The sequence below is a fragment of the Stenella coeruleoalba genome (assembly GCF_951394435.1).
Source record: "Stenella coeruleoalba genome assembly, chromosome: 14".
Lineage (NCBI taxonomy): Eukaryota > Metazoa > Chordata > Mammalia > Artiodactyla > Delphinidae > Stenella > Stenella coeruleoalba.
In genome coordinates this window covers 49,944,701-49,959,954 of record NC_137160.1, presented here as the reverse complement: position 1 = coordinate 49,959,954, position 15,254 = coordinate 49,944,701, and the positions used below count along the sequence as shown (strand labels likewise).

Genomic DNA, 15,254 nt, shown 5'->3' with positions numbered 1-15,254 from the left:
AAAAGAAATGTTGTCATGTACAATACAGCAATTTTTATGTCACGCTCGTAATTTTTGCCTTTTGGAGCAAAATGCGAAGTTCTATGAGGAAGAAGCGTTGTTGTGAATCCACAGATGGTCAGTTCTGCTGCTGAGGATTCTGACATCAGAACCTCTCAGTGAACAGGCCTGGCAGTGTAGGGAGTTACTGGCTGAGTCGAGAACAGTTACTTCAATGTAGAATTTAACTTCTTTTTTTTTTTTTTGCGGTACGCGGGCCTCTCACTGTTGTGGCCTCTCCCGTTGCGGAGCACAGGCTCCGGATGCGCAGGCTCTGCGGCCATGGCTCACAGGCCCAGCCGCTCCGCGGCATGTGGGATCTTCCCAGACCGGGGCACAAAGCCATGTCCCCTGCATCGGCAGGCAGACTCTCAACCACTGTGCCACCAGGGAAGCCCTTCGCCTTCTTATCTGCCTATTGATAAAATAATTTTGGAATCTTAGCTGTTTGTTGAAAGTTTTCCTGCAAATGATCTTGTCCGGAAGGACTTTATAAAAAGAATGTAAAATCTTTCTCACTTTTCTGCAATCTTCTTTCATCAGTTTAGAAAGGACCATACCACCTCTGCAGGACTATTCCAGGTAGTGCTGGGCACTCGTTCAGTTGCTTTATTAAAATATGAATGTTCTTATTAGGGCAAAGCAGTGTAGGTTCATGACTAGTTAGTTCTCTCCTTTCAACTGTTCCCCTTCGATCCCCATCTCAATCTTTGTTCGAGCAGTGCTCTCACACACTCCCTCGTTTTTCCTTCTCCGTCTTTCGAAGCTCTAGTCCTTCTTCCTCTGGGGCACTTGTGTCCGTCCTGGCCTGCAGCAATGACACCCCCTTCTAATTGTTAGAGACCTCTGCGGGCTCCGTTTTGGTGAGATGTCCTGCGTGCAAGACCAAGCCTCAGCCCTGGGAGGTGGGGGGTTCGCATCCTTTTCCCCAGAGGCCAATGTGACAGCTCGAGTAATACACTCGATGTCTCTGTTCACCTGTAAAATATAGCAGATGGGGCATGTGAAGAATTTCCTCCAAAGTACCTTTACCTCTGGGCACACTACAACTTGCACTAGTGGCTGTCTTTAGATTGTGTACGTTCTGCCACTCCCAGTTCCCCAGAGCTCCTTTGATCTCACACTCAGTATGCGTGTGCAGTGCCACAGGTATCGTTGGCGCCCGGGGTCTGAGAATTGACGGGACTTGTCCTTTGACAACTGAAACTCATCTGGGAAACCACAGTGTCTTTGGTGTAGGTTCTGCAGGCAGTGGCAGTTGCCTCTGCTGTCTCACCCCATTCGCCGCGAGCCTCCTTCCCGCTAGTCCGAGATCCACCGTGAGGCTCTGGAGAAGAGGACTCTCGGATCTCTGCCCCGGCCGTGGGGAGGTGGGGCGGTCCAGGTCCCCGCCTCAGCCGCGGGGGTGGCAGCCGGGGACACGCCTTTTGCTCTCCCAGCCGGCGAAGCTGGCAGCGCGCAGCGCGCTGGCGGAGACAACGTCTGCGGGCCGAGGCCGGCCGCTGTCAGTTCCTTATCCGGCGGGTGCCAGCTCCGGCCGCAGCACGTTCCAAACCCGAGGAGCCGCCCCCTCGCCGCGGGCTCCCGGCGCGTGGGGGCGCGGGCGCGCCTCCGCCGACACCGCCCACACTCGGGCCGCGCTCGCTGGTAGCCTGAGGATCGTCCGCCGAGAACGCGGTGTTCCCGAGCCCCTTCGCCGGCCGCCGAGGCAGGAGGACCGCGCGCAGCGAGATGGCGGCAGCCGGGCGGGCTCGGGGCTGGGCACCGCCGTCAGTGCTGCCACTGCTGCCGCTGCTGCCGCTGCTGCTGCTGCCGCCGCCCCCCGCCGGGTGCGCGACCGCTCGGGACCCCGCGGCCCCGGCGTGGCTCAGCCTGCACCCGCCCTACTTCAACCTGGCCGAGGCGGCGAGGATTTGGGCCACCGCCACCTGCGGGGAGCGGGAGCCCGGCGGCACGCGACCCCGGCCCGAGCTCTACTGCAAGTTGGTGGGGGGGCCCACCGTCCAGAGCAGCGGCCATACCATCCAGGTAAGGTCCCAGGTCCCTCCCGGGCGGGCTCCCTCCCCGCGCGGGCCAGCCACCCTGGGCGAAGGGGTCGGGCCTTTTCCCCGCACTCTCGGGACCCGAGGCGACCGGGAAGGGCTCCCCCAACCCCTGCGTGGGTCGGCGACCCCGGGAGGTGGGCGCGGTGCCCCCCGGGAGTGGTACTGGGGAACACCGCCTCCGCCGATGCGCCGCTCGGGGCTGGGATGGGTATGCTTTGCACATCCCGAGGTGAATACAGGCTGAGGTTAAGTTTGGGCTTGACCAGGAGAAAGTCCGAAGCTGCGCTCTCGGGATGTATTGAACTGTGGTCCTGTCCTGCCTCCGTCACCCAGGTAGCGCCTGGCCAGGGCTTGAGCCCCCCTGGGCTTCACCGGTGCCCCTCCTTCGAGGCCCTTCATCTCCCCGACCTTATGCAGAGAAGCTGGTAGCAGTTAGATTCCGTGGTGTATTTAAAGAGAGAACTTTTAGACTGTATCAGTAGTACCACTCCCATCTCACCAGAAAAACGCACCTCACCCCACAGCCTGAAGTACCACCATCCAGAGCCATTAGGCGCGAGTGGACAGACACGGTGCTCAGAGTCCATCGGACTCCTACTGCGAACACCTGTGTAAATGCTAGTGTCGCTGGTGCTTCATCAGCATCTGGAAATGTGCCAGGTCCTTACACACGAGCCTCACAACAGCGCTGGGCACTGGATCGGGTGACCAGGTTAAGAAATGTGCCTACGTCATCATGGAGGACATCTGGATTTGAACCCAGTCCTGACTCCAAATCCTCTTTAAACTAAGACGTCTGTCGTTGCCTCCCTCCCTCTCCCAGGAAGTATTGCTGAGGAAATTGTTGCCAGAAGAGGGAGTAATTTTGGAGTTTGGGCTCCCAAAGCGAAAGATTATCATTCCGAGTTTAGGTCAGTCTTTTAGAAGGTCTTTTGACTAAGCACTCCCATAAATGACAGGTTGTTGAACATGCAGTATATTCTTATGCGATAGATGCTCATTTATTTATAAATTACATGCATGTATGACTATTAATTTGTGTGCACTATAAAATATACAAAAATAGAAATAAAAAGAATAATGATGAAAATGCTTTTTTCTTTATTAAGAGCCCCAAATAGGGCTTCCCTACTGGTGCAGTGGTTGAGAATCTGCCTGCCAATGCAGGGGACATGGGTTCGAGCCCTGGTCTGGGAAGATCCCACGTGCCGCAGAGCAACTGGGCCCGTGAGCCACAATTACTGAGCCTGCGCGTCTGGAGCCCGTGCTCCAGAAGAGAGGCCGCGATAGTGAGAGGCCCGCGCACCGCGATGAAGAGTGGCCCCCACTTGCCACAACTAGAGAAAGCCCTCGCACAGAAACGAAGACCCAACACAGCCATAAATTAATTAATTAATTAAAAATTGCAACCTCCCTTAAAAAAAAAAAGAGCCCCAAATTTTGCTTTCTTTAAATGTTTTGTGACTTTGTATAACCAGTTATAAACAAATATTCAAATGTTAATCATATATATAATTATTTTTGACAAGTGTAGTTTAGCACGTATGATATAGCCATTCATAGTTTTACATTAATACTGGAATTTAGTAGTTGTCATCACTGAAAAAATACCTCAAAAATATGTAAATTCAAATGAAAGAACTGCATTGACTGCTGAGTTCCAGAACCAGCTGCATAATTTGCAGTCTATTGCAAAATGAAATGGAACTGCTTGTTCAAAAATTATGAATTTCAAGATGTGGGGATAGCAGAGCATTAAACTAAGTGAGAGGCCTTTCTAGGAGTGGGACCCTGTGAGAATTTCCTAAATTGTGGTACTCATACTTCTGCTCCATCCTCCAATTATTCTAAAAGTTTTTTTTAAGTAGAAACTTGGCCAGTATATGTTCATTTTTCAAGTGGAATTCAGTACTTCCTGATAGGAAAGTGTTGTGTTTTAATGCTATAAACAATAGATTCAAAGTTCACTCTTCATTTGGAAAAATGTTACAAAATTCTGTTTCCGTGTTTTTAAAATGTGCAAATATAAGAACTTTTAGAGTAACACAGTTCCATCTTTTCAGCAACAAAAGATGACACATTTCCAAACATCTGTTTTATGAAATGGTCTTTCCAAAGTTTGCATTTCTTTAGAACAGTATTTACTTTTTCACACTTTTTTTTTTTTTGCGGTACGCGGGCCTCTCACTGTTGTGGCCTCTCCCGTTGCGGAGCACAGGCTCCGGATGCGCAGGCTCAGCGGCCATGGGTCACGGGCCCAGCCGCTCCGCGGCACGTGGGATCTTCCCGGACCGGGGCACGAACCCGTGTCCCCTGCATCGGCAGGCGGACTCTCAACCACTGCGCCACTAGGGAAGTCCTTTTTCACACATTTTTAAAACAACACCTTTTCTTTGATGGAACAAAGTACTTCCATTATTTTGTAAATATCTATCAGGTAGTATATTACTGGCAGTCACTTGTCATCCCAGCAAAAGTCAGCCAATTTGGAATTTTTGTGAAAAAAAAATGTATAACTCATCTTTAAATTTAAGAGGTCTTTTAAGTACTTTTCTATGAGAAAACCAGGGAGCCTGTGTAGTCAAAAGTATTTCATAATCACTCCCCATTTCAGTACAAGGTTTTAACTGTTCTGCTATTTAGGAGAATAGAATCCACATGTCCACTTTGCCAGGTGCACTTACGCTTCGTGTGTCCTGATCAGATGATAGCCTGGTGAAACCTCTCCTCTCCCCTTGAACAGACACTCAGGACTCTTGTGACCTGCTAACTTGTGGACTGGATGAAGGCATTTATAGGCAATCTGTATATTAAGTATTAGAAAAATTGAATTTCTTCACTTTAAGTAAAATAAACAGTTTTAATATTCCCTTCTTGCACCCCACTAGATTGCCTGGCACACCCAACTTTGGAGAGAATTGTTCTAATTGTGGGAAGGGTAAATGTAAGGAGAAGGAAGTTATCGAGGAAATTTTCAGCCGTCTCTGCTCCCCAGATTTGCCTAGAAATGGGCCAACTCTCATTCTCCTCAGCTGGAATTTTTATTAAGTATCATAAGTTGGCACTACTGTTTTGGGAAGTCCAGAAAAGTCACGTTTCTTGTTCTGATTGAGTTTCCAGAATAGGTGCTTAAACCTGGGTCCACAGGCCTAGATAGAGTAGGAAGTGCCTTTCTGAGCTCACTCAACAGACTGCATTTCTAGGCCAAGGTGTAGCCTGCAGGAAAAGGATGCTATCTGGTGTTTTGCCTTATTCTTTCTGTAAAAACTGGGGGTGAACAAAAGTGCTTTCTGCGTTCACAGTTGAGGGCCTGAGCAGGTGCACTGATTGCTGATGTGAGAGGTTCTCATGTAATGAGGAGAGAAGCATGTTGGAGACAAGAAGGAGAAGGCAAATTCCAGAAGCTGGGCTGTTAGACACTTGTTCTAGCCCAGTGTTGGCAGCAGCTGGTGCAGACCTGCCTTTCAGAAAAGTGGGTGTGGTGGGAGACAGGTGGAGGAAAGGAAGAGAGATTATGATTAATCATGTGCTGTACCTGAGTGATAATCATTTTGAATCTGCTCATGTACAGCTCAAGATGGGGAATGGAGAAGAGTTAACAAAAAAAGTTCTACTTCTTTGAACTTTCTAAAAACAGATCTTTGGGAGCCAGCCAGAGTTTAGAATTTCAGGCCAAAAGGATGCAAGAAATGTAAAAAAATGGATAAAAGTCACATCTTAGAAAAAAACCCAGGGTTTATGGTCCTGATTCTATAATAACAATGCTGATACTTGAACGGTAGCGTGTGTCAACAGGCAGAGCATTTAAAAAGTCTGCATTTTGTTTGTTGGGTGAAAAATGTTTGCTGTGGTTTCTCTGGACTTAAGATTCATTAAATAAGATTTTATATACTTGCTACTGCTCAGACATTAAGTTTTTGGTGTTTGAGAGCTCTGTGATTCAGGGATCCTATCTGTCTGGTTCACGGCTGTCTCTCCAGTGCTGAGCACAAAAGCCTGGAACAGAATAGGTGCTTGGAAAATATTGAATGAAAGGATGGTGGAGTGAAGGTACAGTTGAAGTTACTATAAAGAGGAGACAAGAAAAGTATGCAAATTAGTTCTATTCTGATGAAAAGTAATTATAACCGAAATATGTCACAATTTGCACTTTAACTTTAAATGTGTACTAACCTATGGAGTGTAAAGACATTATTACAGTCGGCCCTCAGTATCCTTGGGTTTCGCATCCACAGATTTAACCAACTGTGGGTCAAAAATACTCGGGAGAAAAAAAATCCAGAAAGTTCCCCAAAGCAAAACTTAAATTCGCCCTATGGTGGCAACTATTTACATAGCATTTACATTGTATTAGGTATTATAGGTAATCTGGAGATGGTTTAAAGTACGTGGGAGAATGTATGTACGCTATATGCAAATACTATGATGCCATTTTATATAAGGGACTCGAGCATCTGCAGATTTTGGTATCTGTAGGGTTCCTGGAACCAGTCCTTCACAAATACCAAGGGAGGACTGAATTTACTGACATCTGATAGAGGTGATGATAAAATGGAAGTGGAAGGCTGTGTTGAAAATATAACCTTGGCTTTGGTTTAGCTTGACATAAACACTATGCTCACAAGAAATGACCTGCACGTATTTACCAAACATATGATCTTTTTTTTTTCTTTTTTCTGGCCACACTGTGCCGCTTGTGGGATCTTAGTTCCCTGACCAGGGATCAAACCTGCGCCCCCTGCAGTGGAAGTGCAGAGTTACCACTGGACCGCCAGGGAAGTCCCAGCAAACATATGATCTTGATTTTGTACATCGACAGTTCAACGTATTTTTATAAGTTCTTTCAGTGCACTTTGCTTTATGCATAAGAATTTGTATTTAACCTAAATGATATTGATAGAGAAGTACACTCACCTGAGTTATGGCTAAGAGTGAGCATGCTTGCCACAAAGCAGTCCCAGTTGTGTGTTTGTGTAACTTGCACTAATAGCCATAAAGGAAACTCAACTTCACTAAGGCTCTGTTTACAGAACTATTGTGAAAGAGAGCCATTTGTTAACTTCAACAAGGGCCTTTTCCTTTGTGATACAGATGTGAAGATTTTGGGGAAATCTAAAACATTTACTGTGTCCATTGATATATTTGTAACAATTATTAATAGAGTTATTTCAAAACTTCAGATGATTACAGCCAGCAGTTGAAGGACAAATGATTCTTTTTTTAAATAAATTCATTTATTTATTTTTGGCTGCATTGGGTCTTCGTTGCTGCGCGTGGGTTTTCTCCAGTTGTGGCAAGTGGGGGCTACTCTTGGTTGTGGTGCACGGGCTTCTCATTGCGGTGGCTTCTCTTGTTGCAGAGCACGGGCTCTAGGCATGTGGGCTTCAGTAGTTTTGGCACGAGGGCTCAGTAGTTGTGGCTCGGGGGCTCTGGAGTGCAGGCTCAGTAGTTTTGGCGCACAGGCTTAGTTGCTCTGTGGCATGTGGGATCTTCCCGGACCAGAGCTTGAACCCATGTCCCCTGCATTGGCAGGCAGATTCTCAACCACTGCACCACCAGGGAAGCCCCGAGGCATAATTTAAATACCATAACATGCAGCCATTTTAAGTGTGAATTCAATAATTTTTAGAAAGTTTATAGAGTTGTGCAGCTATTACTAGAGTCTAGTTTTAGAACATATATATATATATAAATCCATTCTGCCAGTCTCTGCTTTTAACTAAGTCTAATCCATTTACATTTAAAGTGATTATTGATAATGAAGGACTTATTTCTGCCATTTTGCTATTTGTCTTATATATGACAAATGTCTTATATATGTCTTATATATATATGCATTATATATTTTTTAGTTCCTCAGTTCCTCTATTACTGTTTTCTTTTGTGTTTAATTAAATTTTCTAATGTGTCATTTTGATTTCCTCCTCATTTCCTGTTCTGTTAATTTTTTTTTTTTAATTTATATTTTGGCTGTGCCATGCGGCATGCGGGATCTTGGTTCCCTGACCAGAGATTGAACCTGTGCCCCCTGCAGTGGAAGCTGGAGTCTTAACCACTGGACCGCCAGGGAAATCCCCTGTAAATTTTGTGTGTGTGTGTGTGGTACGCGGGCCTGTCACTGCTGTGGCCTCTCCCGCTGCGGAGCACAGGCTCCGGACGCGCAGGCTCAGCTGCCATGGCTCACGGACCCAGCCGCTCCACGGCATGTGGGATCTTCCCGGACCGGGGCATGAACCCGCATCCCTTGCATCGGCAGGCGGACTCTCAACCACTGCGCCACCAGGGAAGCCCCCCCTGTAAATTTTTAAAAGTAATTTTCTTAGTGCTTACTCTGAGGATTACAATTAACATCCTAAATTTATAACAATCCAATTTGATTTGACATCAACTTAATTTCAATAGCATCTAAAACTCTGCTCCTATATAGGTCTGTCTCCCCTTTTATGATGTTATTGTCACAAATTACATCTTTACACATTGTTGCCCCTTGGGATAAAAACATAATTATTGTTCTATGCATTTGTGTTTTAAATCATATAGGAAAAAAAGTTACAAACCAAAAATACAATAATGCTGGCTTTTTAATTTACCTATGTAGTTATTTGTACTGGTGTTCTGTATTTCTTTGTATGGCTTTGAGTTACTGTCTAATGTCCTTTATTTCAGTTTGAAGGACTCCCTTTAACATTTCTTGTAGGGCAGGTCTACTAGCAACAAACTCCTTCAGCTTTTCTTTGGGAATGTCTTAATTTCTCCTTCATTTTTGAGGAATAACTTTACCAGGTATAGAATTCTTGACTGACAGTTTTTTTCTTTCAGCACTTTATCGTCTCACTGCCATCTGGCTTCCATGGTTTCCAGTGAAAAATAGGTTGTTAATCTTATTGAGGATCCCTTATATGTGATAAATTGCTTCTCTCATGTTGCTTTCAAGATTTTCTCTTTGTCTTTTGACAGTTTGTTTATAATGTGTCTCAGTGTGGATCTTTCTGTAGGTGACTAGCCTTTTTATGACCCAATTTTCTTAAATGACCAGGGAAACTCCTGTGAGGGAAAATACAATATCATCTCACTGTAGATATTATCAAACTACTCTCACTTAGAGATGAAGAACTCTGGCTCTACAATCATGTAGACCTGAGTTTGAATTCTAACTCTACCAGCTCTCTGACCTTGGAAAATTGCAAAATCTCAGTTTTCTTATATATAAAACAGGGTTAATAAACCTGTGTATCTCACAGGTTTACTTGGAGGATAAAAGCACTTAGTATTTTTCTTGGCACATAGTTAGTGCTCAATAAATGTGTTTTTTCATGGAGAGAAAAAATTCTTTTTAAGACTTCTAAGGTGGTAAGCTACAAAAATGAATTAGCACAATAGTCATTTTAAATTTTTGAGTAAAACGTTCTTTTAATGATGACGTGTACAGTGCATTATACACTGAACACATTTGGCATGCTGAATAATCCACAGGCATAAAGACATTTATAGCCTTCTATAGAATAGCAATGTTGAATTGTTTTGGTAATGCGTTAATAACTAGTTCAGATATTATTTATGTAGGGACTTCATTTATTTATGCACTTTCTGGTAACGCAAGATGTTCCAGGGTCACTTTTAATTTTCTTTGCTCCAGTGTTGGAACTAACTACTTTTCCAAAAATCTCTGTTTTTTTTTTTTTTTTTTAAATTGAGTGTGGTATGTAGAAACCAAGTCTGGATATGAGGTGTGCTCATTGTTACCGGTGTGTCATTGCTTCTAGACCCTTTCAAGGGACAGAGCTAGGAGTTATATGTATATCTACTAATTCCTATATACGCCCACATCATATATACACACACTTTTATCAGCTAAACTAACATTTTTGGGGAGGTATTAATTTTTTAAGGTGAATTTTGGTAGCACTGATACATTCTTCCAGATCATAAATTTATTTCCCGTTGTGATTTAGGCTTTCACGAAACCTGTGTTAACTTTTGCTCAACATTGTGGAACCATTTGCCTAGTGAGGAAAAGATTTATTAAATGGTACCTCAGTGGTCTTAGTCAATAGAACTGCCTGTGTTGTGCTGTATACATGGGCTCCTGGCCAAGGGGGCTGAAAATCCAGCCCGGGCAAGGCTGTATCTGCTCAGAGGCAGGGAACCTTTTTCTGCTTCTCAAAAAAGAGCTGTTTGCATGAGCTAGCAGATCCTTGATTAGATCCCTCCTGCCAACAGGGTGGAACCTGCCCTGGGGAGAGCCAACTCATTGAGTCCCATGTGTCCTGCCCGTTTCTCAATATCATAAGTATATTGTATTCTCTTGGTTTTCCCATCCTAGATGTTTAGAAAATACATGTGGAAGTAATAAATGAATATTAGCTTGAGAGAAATATAGGTTTTAATTAGATTATCTATGCATATCTTAACTGTGGGGTATAGATGTAATTCTCCATTACTTTCAAGTTGCACTATATACTGTGTACAGGAGTGATACCAAATTAAGGGGAGGCGGGCAGAATGGAGAATAGGGAGAACAGCCTAGTAACCAGGAGACTTGCTCCCCTGTTGTTTTTTTCTTTTTTTGGTTCAATAGCTCCCCTGTTTAATGTGGAGTATTAATTTAACACTTAATCGGTACCTGGCACTGTCCTAAAGCCTCTTTCACAAACTTCTTCGTCCTCACAACCATTTATAAAGGAGGTACTCTTAGCACACTCAGTGTACAAATGAGGAAACTGAAGCACAGAGAGGTTAAGTGATTTGGTCAAGGTCACACAGCTAGTATGTGGAAAAGCCAGGTACTCTGGCTGCAGAGTTCATGCTTTTACCTGCTGTGCTATGCTGCCACTGCCGAGCCTGCTACTCTTCCCTCAGAGTTCCAGCCAAACTCTGTGCCACCTCCCTAACTCCATTCATGGCCTTGGAGCCATTGATTTTCATGTCTGTATCCTTATTAATTCACGAGCTTCCTGAGTGTGAGACCACATTTTCCTGTTGTTTGTCTTCCCTGCGGCAGCTTATCACAGACACTTCATAGATGCTTTTTGGAGAAATGTTCAAAGGGCAACACCATCATAGGATTTTCCTACTAGAGCAACACCTTGATGGAAGTGCTGTTGGACAGAAAAAATACCTGACTTTCAACAACCTGCCTCTGGAAGACAGTTGTGGCCCTGGTGTGTTGAATTTCAAAGTAGTGCCTAATGTAGTGGCAGAGACCAATGACTAGGACTGGACCACCAGAAGCTGGAAGAGGCAAGGAAGGATCCTTCCTCTACAGGTTTCAGAGGGAGAGGGGCCCTGCCAATGCCTTGATTTCAGACTTTCAGCTTCCAGAACTGTGAGACAATAACTTTCTGTTGTTCTAAGCCACCCAGTTTGTGGTACTTTGTTACGGCAGCTCAGCTTAGTCCGTTTGGGCTGCCGTAACAAAAAAATAGATTGATAGCTTATAAACAACAGAAATTTATTTCTCACAGTTCTGGAGGCTGGGAAATCCAAGGTCAAGGTGTGGGCAGATTCAGTGTCTCGTGAGGACCCACTTCCTGTTCGCTGATTGCTGTTTTTTCACTGTCCTCACAAGGTGGGAGGGATGAGGGATCTCTCCAGGGCCTCTTTTATAAGGGCACTAATTCCGTTCATGTAGGTGGAACCCTCATCCTAATACCATCATCTAGTGGGTTAGGTCTTAACGTATGAATCTGGGGGAGGGACACAGATATTCAGTCCCTAGCAGTAGCTTCAGCTTTAAGCCAGATCACCAACCTCTCGGTCAGTCAGCAGTGTTTATGGACCAGCGTGTAAGTTATCTGTGTATGGGAGGGTGGAGGATGGGGGACTACATGAAGCTCTTGGGTGGTCCTAGGGTCTCTGCTTTTGAGACTTTGCAATCTGATATTCATAATTAGTCCCTGAACAGAATAAGGAGAGCTCTTGGTTGAACAAATATTTAGGGATCACCCATATTGAGAGTAATCCTTAAATATGAAGAATATATCAGTGGGGCATAAAATAAGGATTGCCTAATAACACGGGTGGGGTGGTGGGAGTCTGGGGGCTCTGGACACAGTGAGCTGCACAGAGCCCAATGGTTGGGTGATTCCTTTACTAGTGAGGGCTCTGGGGGCTGCATCAGGGGAAGGATGGGGTGGGATTGTGAAATGAAAGGCCCAGCGCCTTGTTTCCTGAGATTGGCTCTGCAGAGACTGAATATGGCTGAGGATTTGTGTGTACAAAAGACATTGGTGGCAAAGATTCTATGCAAGGTAGTTTGCCTAGTGATTTGATAAGAACACAAAAATTTTAGACTTTCAAACTTTCCTATATGTCTTTTTTTTTTTTTAAAGGAACTGAAGCTTTTTTTTTTAACATCTTTATTTGGGTATAATTGCTTTACAATGGTGTGTTAGTTTCTGCTTTATAACAAAGTGAATCAGTTATACATATATGTTTTATCTGTTTCTAAGTGATGTTCCTATTTCATTGTGACAGCTGATCACTTAATGTATCTTTAATGTGACATTGAATTTCGAATGTTTTTAATGTACCAGAAAAAGTAGCAGGAGTTGCTGAGAGACCTCTTCAGGAAAATCTTTTAGTAAGATTGCCACAAACTAGTTGATTTTTTTTTCCCTCTTGTTTTATTTCATTATCTTTTAGGTCAAATAGTAGACTTTTATTTAAATAAAAATGTACCTTGAAGGCACTTTTTCTAATAGAAATACCAGGACCTGATAAAGTTTTCATTCCCTTTCTCTGAGCACCATGCTGGCTTTGAAGTAACACTTCATACCCCTCACATACTTGGTGTTACATGCAGCCGCCTTTTTCTTTGATCAGTTGCTTGCCTTGGTTCTGCAGTGTGGTTTTTCCCTAGCTGTAATAGATAGCAACTGTCACTGGAGCTTAGGAAGACCATAGCTGAAAGAGTAAATCTGCTTGATTAACCACAAGGAAGATGAGGCCAAGGGCCTTCACAATCATGATAGGGATGTTTGTAACCAATGGTTCTCCATCTTCACTGAAGACAAAATACAAAGGGTGGTGTAGCTTTGCAGAGCGAAGGATTGAGTTCAGCTGTGGAGAAGGACTGCCTTCAGTGCCGCACCACTGAAAGGATTTTCAGAGAGGAGGGCGAGAAGGTTGTCTCCAGGTCAGAATCGTCTGTGTGATTTTAGGTTGCATCATAGGCAATCCAAAGGCTTTAATTGGGGCCTAGCAGGGGCCTAGCATGGGCAGCTGCCCTCCCCACACCAGCGCCTTGCAGTTTTCTGGAGGGAGCTGCAGTCAAGGAGCCAGGCCCCCGTGGACCAGCCATGCTCATGTACTTATCTGCATTCTCCGCCCTAGAGCCTCTGTTCGGAGGCCTCCATTGAGACTCGTTTTTGGGGTGCTATCGGGGTGCTATGGGTGAGGCCCTTTCCCCCACTCGGACTTGGTACTGTTCTACTCCTCTCTGCATCCCCCTCCCAACTCCCTGGGTGCATAAGAAGGCAGGAGCCTTTTGTTTGGGGTTCCTGGGCAGTGAGCTCATTCTCCTGTCATCTGACCCTCGCCTGGGGGAAATGGAACCCTGGGGAGCTGGCACCTCTCTCCTTTGCCTTTTGCCCGCACAGTCAGGCACAGGAAGTGAATGGCCTTGATTGCTGCTTTCAAATTAGCCCCTTGTCCTCCTTGACCACCGAACACCTGGCAGCTCACCCAGAGCTGTCTTTTGTGGACGGTCCCTATTGTAGCTTTTTATCACCTAAGGAAAGAACTGCCGCCTGGAAGCATGCATGTACACATACTTATGCGCAATATTCACCCACTACTATATTTAACAAATATTTATTGACATCTCTGTGCCAGGCACAGAGGACAGGGATATGATGGGCTGGGAGTACAATTCCTAACAAGGCAGAAAAGGTCCCTGCTTATAAGCAGCTAACCTTCTATGGGGAGACTGTAACCAGTGAGCAAACTAATATGATAATTATAGATTGTTATTGTGTCTTGGAGAGGATAAATGGGATTTTGCGATTGAGATTAAAGAGGGAAGCTTCTATAGGTCAAGCAGATGGCGAAGCTTTGCTAAGGAGTGTTATTGGTACAGAAAGCTGAGGGTTGAGAGGAAGGCAGCCCCAAGGAAAGGCTGGGAAAATGTGTTCCCGGCAGAGGACCAGCAGGTGCAAGGGCCCTGAGGTGGGAACATGTTTGGTGTTTCTAGGAACTCAGAAAGCCACGCTGCCCTCGTTTTTGTATGTTTTGAATGTTATCTCTGAGTGAGACCACTTTCCAGAATTTATAAATACTTCATTTTATTTTTGTACGTATGTATTCCCTTTCTGGTTCTCAAAAGAATTTAGGTGACTGATAAAATTTTAAAAGGATGAATGAAAGAGTTGAGGGCATTAGGACAATGAGAAAATAAAGTGGTAAAGAGTGTAGTAGGGCTTCCCTGGTGGCGCAGTGGTTGGGAGTCCGCCTGCCGATGCAGGGGACGCAGGTTCATGCCCCGGTCTGGGGGAACCCGCGTGCCGTGGAGTGGCTGGACCCGTGGGCCGTGGCCACTGGGCCTGCACGTCCAGAGCCTGTGCTCTGCAACGGGGGAGGCCGGGGTGGTGGGAGGGCCGCGTACCACAAAAAAAAAAAAAAAAGAGTGTAGTTATTTCATAAGGAGATTAATAACTGAAATGGAATTGAGAGGGAAATATTTGGTTTGAGGAATGCCTCAGGTCAAGGTCAGACTCTCTCTCCTGAGGACAGTATCTGGCCCTTAGCAGGTCAATAGTTGACAGCTGGATGAATAAACTGTCAAGGCAGAGCTGCTTTTGTAAATCTAGGCTTTGGGATGAAGCTCTAAAGAGGAAGTGCTTTGGGTTTGGGGCATTGAGCAGACAGGCCTAAGTGTGGCCTGGCCCACCTCAGAAACCTGAGTTTATTTGTGAGCAGACCACTTACCTGCAACTACAGGTACCAAGCGACCCCTTATTGCCAGTGATATGCCAACACTACGTATAGGGAACAAGAGAATAGAGGGAGAAGTAGAAGGAAGAGGATTATATGGAAACCATTAAAAAGATGGGTTTTACTTGTACACTGTTGGTGGGACTCTAAATTGGTGCAGCCACTGTGGAAAATAGTATGGAGGTTTCTCAAAAAACTAAAAATAGAACTATCATATGACCCAGCAATTCCGCTCTT

The 15,254-nt window shown here is 45.0% G+C and overlaps 1 protein-coding gene across 1 annotated transcript in view; it reads left to right on the top strand.

The window, feature by feature from the left end:
* The first annotated feature begins 1,301 nt into the window (after window positions 1-1,301).
* Window positions 1,302-15,254, top strand: part of LAMA3 (laminin subunit alpha 3) — a 241,953-nt gene continuing 228,000 nt past the window's right edge. Inside the window, exon 1 of the mRNA XM_079943103.1 lies at window positions 1,302-2,067. Within this exon, the coding sequence (XP_079799229.1) occupies window positions 1,771-2,067 (297 nt within the window). The 5' untranslated portion in view covers window positions 1,302-1,770. The remainder of the gene's footprint in view (window positions 2,068-15,254) is intronic.